Here is a 5000-nt window from a genome sequence, read left to right on the forward strand (position 1 = left end):
AAAATATATTTTTTTTATTATATTATTTTTTATATATTAAAATAACTAAAAATATTAAATATATTTCATATTTTTAAAAATTTTTTTTATTAAAAAAAAAAAAAAAAAAAAAAAAAAAAAAAAAAAAAAAAAAAAAAAAAAAAAAAAAAAAAAAAAAAAAAAAAAAAAAAAAAAAAAAAAAAAAAAAAATATATCAATATATATATATATATATATATAATAAATTAAAATAATGAAAAATTAAAAAAAATAAACGAAAAAAAAAAAAAAAATAATAATAATAACAAAAGGAAATCATAAGTAAATATATATATATATATATATATATATATATACATATATGTGAGACAGATTCCTTCGTTTTTATTTCAATAAAATTAAAAACAAAATAATGGTGATAAAATTGTAAAATATTTATGGATATATGCATTTAATGGTTTAGCAAATGAGATGAAATATAAGAAAAAAAAAAAATAATAATAAATAAATAAATGAACATATATATATATATACATATATATAAAGGTTTTGTTTTATATATGATGATTTTTTATCATTTACAATGTAAGCATGATAAATGATGACTACACTACAATACACACATATATATTATATATATATATATATTTAGCATTGTTGAAAAAAATAAATTTTTTTTTTTATTATCTACATACTTATATGATAATTATTATCATTCAATGACCTACAGTCGAGGGACAACTATTTTTTGCATCGTCGAAGAAATAATGCTTCATTCGTCTTACCTTCATTTTTCTAAAAAAAAAAAATATTAAAAAATAAAAATGAAATATATCATATATACACACATATATATTATATATATATATATATATATGTTATTCCGTTGCAGGTGGTCTGCATTTAATATGTATTTTTTTTTTTTTTTTTTTTTTTTTTTTTTACTTTGTAAAGAGAAGTTTATATATCAAATAAACACTCAAGAGGAGGACCAAAAATATAATAAACATAATGATCATATCAAAAACTTCGTTTACCCTTATAATTAATTTCGTAGTACCACTAGATACAATGATATTTTTATTTTTGACTACATGAAATGTGCGTTGAATAAAATGTTTATTTTCAATAAAAGAGATTAACAAGGTGTTAGATGTATTGTTGTAATATTTAAAGTATGAACATCCTACAACATTTTCATTTTCATTCTCATCAGGTATATTATTTAAATATTTTGATAAGAATTTTCTTTCATATGTAGCTTCGATGCCATAACAGTTAATATGTCCAAAATATTCTTCGTTTGTATTTTTTATGGAATCGATAAGTTTTCTGCTATACAAATTGTTACTATTATTACTATTATTATTATTACTATTATTATTATTATTGTCAATATTGTTGATATTATCACCATCTTGTTGAGTGCGATATATTTTCCACACCTTGGTGTTAGTACTGACAAAAACTGCTGATATGTCTTTCTTCTGATTTGTTGATAAATATATATATTTGTCCTTAGAATTAATTTCATAAGGAATAAAGGATATGTCGTTACATTTTATGTCATTATTATTTAAACTACATTTATATATTCTTAACAACATATTATCACTTTCAAAATTTATATAATAAAAAGATATATCATTTATTGAATCTTGGAATAAGACTAAGTCAATAACATTTTTTAATTGAAAGGATATATAATATTTATAATCTTTTAATAATATAACATAATCATTATCATCATAAAAAATGGCTGTATACTGATTAACCGAAGAAATATTTTTGATAATAGATTTATTTGTAATATATTTATTTAATACATTATTTTCTTGATATAATAATATTTCATATACATATTGTAAATTTTTATAGCAATTATAATATTCTTGTTCATTAAAAAATATACTATTACATTTAGGCATATTATATTTTAAAATATTATTATTTTCATGTCTCCATATGATATTTCTATTTCCTATTTTTTCATCTCCCAATATATTACTATATATAAAACTATTATTTATAGCTATTTGTTCATTATTATATGACCATATAATATTCTGCATTTTATATTCTTCTTCATTTTCATAAGGTAAAGAAAAAATATTTTGTAGGTTACATTGTAATGTTTTAGAAAATATATAATAAGATATATTTTTTAAATCATAATCTAAATTTAATATGCTTTTAAAATAATTAGCTATTTTTTTTAAAATATATGTATTGTCTTTTTTAATGCCTGTCATATATAAATCCATGAGTTGTTTATATTCTTCATTTTTTATAAATGTTATATTCAATTCGTTATTTTTATTTGATGAGGGGAAACATAACATCTTTTTTGGAATAAAATTCTTATTTGTATTTTCACAAAGAGCAGCACCGTTCATTATTTCATCTTCTGTCATAGAAGAATTGAAAGGTATATTATAAATATTATTGTAATTATTATAATTATTGTAATTATTATTATTATTACTATTAATATTATTTTTGTTTGTGTTGTTGGTTATACTTTGATTTTTAGTATTATTTTCTTTACTTCCATGCTTTATAACAAATGGCTCACTTTTTACATATAATTCATTTTTTCTATCTAAATATTTTAAACCAGATTCTGAATAAAATAAATTATTTATTTTACATGTAACACCTTTTTTTTTCTTATCCAATAATATTATATCACCATGATTATATTCAAATGTAAAATTTATATTTGCTGGAATTCGATATTTAAAATAATTTATTATTTTAGTAAAACTTTTATAAAAATATATATCCTCTTCTTCTATATTTATTTCATTCAAAGCAGAACTACTTATATCATAATTTTCTTCATTCTCATTCAAAAATATATATTGAAAATTATTTAATTCATTCTTCTTTTTATTTTTATTAGAATCATTCGTATATATTACTTTCACTTCTTTTCCTTCAACATTACCTTTATATGACCAACTTTCAAAAAGATAAAATATTAAAAAAGAGTACAAAAATGCTATTATTTTTATCATAATTAAACAAAAAAAAAAAAATAAAATAAAACAAAAATAAATGGAAAATAAAACAAAAATAAAACAAAAATAAAAGAAAAATATATAAAAAAAAAAATAAATAAATAAAATGTAAAAAATTAACAAAATTAACAGAATCAATATAATATGAACAAAATGAACAAGGAAAAGAATATAAATAAAAAGAAAATCTAATAAATATACACACACAAATATGTATAAAATATATATAATATAAATATAATATTTTTATTTATTATATATTTTTTTTTATTTTTCAAAGGTTATAAGTTTAGAATCTACTTCTTTCAAAATATATATTATATATATATAATATTATCGTATTAGATATATACCATTAGAACTGATATTATATATATATATATATATACAAAAAATTATTTTTTTTATAAATACAGAAAAAAAAAATAAAATAAAATAAAATTTATATAAAAATAAAATAATAATAAATAAATGATATAAAAAAAAAAAAAAAAAAAAAATCAGGACACTTTTGTAAATTTTTTTTTTTTTTTATATAATCACCAAAAATTTTAGAAAAGTGATAAATATATAATATATATTATATATATATATATATTTATTTATTTATTTTCCATATAAACAATAGTGCATTCATCCTTTTAGAGCATTTTCAGATGATGGAAAAAATGGGAAAAAAAAAGAAGAAAAAAAAATACTAATATGTTAAATATAATACATTACATATATATATTATAATATATATAATATATATGTATGTGTGTATATATATGTAACAACGAAATATTTTAATTTTCTTCTAGAACGAGAAAATGAAAAACATTTATTCAACCTAAAAATATATATATATATATATATATATATATATAATACATTTTACATATTATATATTGTATAATCAAATAATTGTTCTATTTTTTTTACTAATATTATTAAAATAAAATACTAAATTAATAAAAGAATTTATTTTTATTTATATTTTCTATATAGATTTTAGTTTATCACCTAATTATAATTTTTACTTTTGTGTAAAATAGCACTTTTTTTTTTTTTAATTAGAAAAATATGAAAAAAAATTTTATTATATATTTTAATTATAAATTTTAATAAAAAAAAATTTTTTTTTTTTTTTTTTTTTATAATAAATTTTTTTTTTTTAATAATTTATATTTTTTTTTTTTTTTAAAAAAAAATTTTTTTTTTTTTTAATAAAAAAAAAAAAAAAAAAAAAAAAAAAAAAAAAAAAAAAAAAACGAAAAACAAAATTTTTTTGAAATTCATAAGTTAAATATTATAAAAGAAAAGAAAAAAAAAAAAAAAAAATTTACATTATATATATATATAAAGTATTATATTTTATATAATATACGAATGGGTTATATATACTATTATGTGTAACATATGATATAACAATATTTTTCATTTGGATATAATTTTTTTTTTTTTTTTTTTTCTTTTCTCCTACTAATAAATATATAAATATATAAATATATATATATATATATATATATATATATATATATATATATACATATACATATACATATATATATTTCTTTATATATTTCCATTTTAATTATTTAGGGCCTTTAATCTATTTCTTCTTTCTTCAATAATATCCAATTTGATACCCTTTTCTCTTGGTAAACTAATATATGCTTTTGTGTTATCTCCAATAACAAATACGTTACTCAATCTTGTAGCGAAAACTTTATTTCTAGAATCTTTCACATGAATAATATCATATGTACCCATATTTTTATCTATGGAAGAAATAACACCAACTCTACCTACACTGTGTCCAGCTGTTACCATAACCATACATCCAACTTGAAATTTTAAGTGATCTAATACCTTTCCTGTTTCTAAATCCAAACGTACTGTGTCATTTACTTTAACTTCTGGGTGGACATAAGGTATACTCCTACCATCATGAGTTACAGCTATTGATAATCTTCCTTTCCTTAATAATAATTTTTTTACCTTACATAATTTATA

The 5000-nt window shown here is 16.5% G+C and overlaps 2 protein-coding genes across 2 annotated transcripts in view; both read right to left on the minus strand.

The window, feature by feature from the left end:
- Window positions 1-695: 695 nt before the first annotated feature.
- PGSY75_1105300 (hypothetical protein) lies at window positions 696-2999 on the minus strand (the record flags this gene model as incomplete). Its single annotated transcript, XM_018786178.1, has 2 exons — window positions 696-774; window positions 925-2999. 2 exons carry the CDS (start codon window positions 2997-2999, stop codon window positions 696-698), a joined length of 2154 nt encoding a protein of 717 aa, XP_018640973.1.
- Window positions 3000-4574: 1575 nt separating this feature from the next.
- PGSY75_1105400 (putative 40S ribosomal protein S4) overlaps window positions 4575-5000 on the minus strand; it is a gene marked incomplete at both ends in the record, with an annotated part of 1365 nt that continues 939 nt past the window's right edge. Inside the window, one exon of the mRNA XM_018786179.1 lies at window positions 4575-5000. This exon is cut by the window's right edge and continues 357 nt beyond it. Coding sequence (XP_018640974.1) covers window positions 4575-5000 — 426 coding nt within the window.

The sequence above is a fragment of the Plasmodium gaboni genome, chromosome 11, assembly GCF_001602025.1.
Source record: "Plasmodium gaboni strain SY75 chromosome 11, whole genome shotgun sequence".
NCBI classification, from domain to species: Eukaryota; Apicomplexa; class Aconoidasida; order Haemosporida; family Plasmodiidae; genus Plasmodium; species Plasmodium gaboni.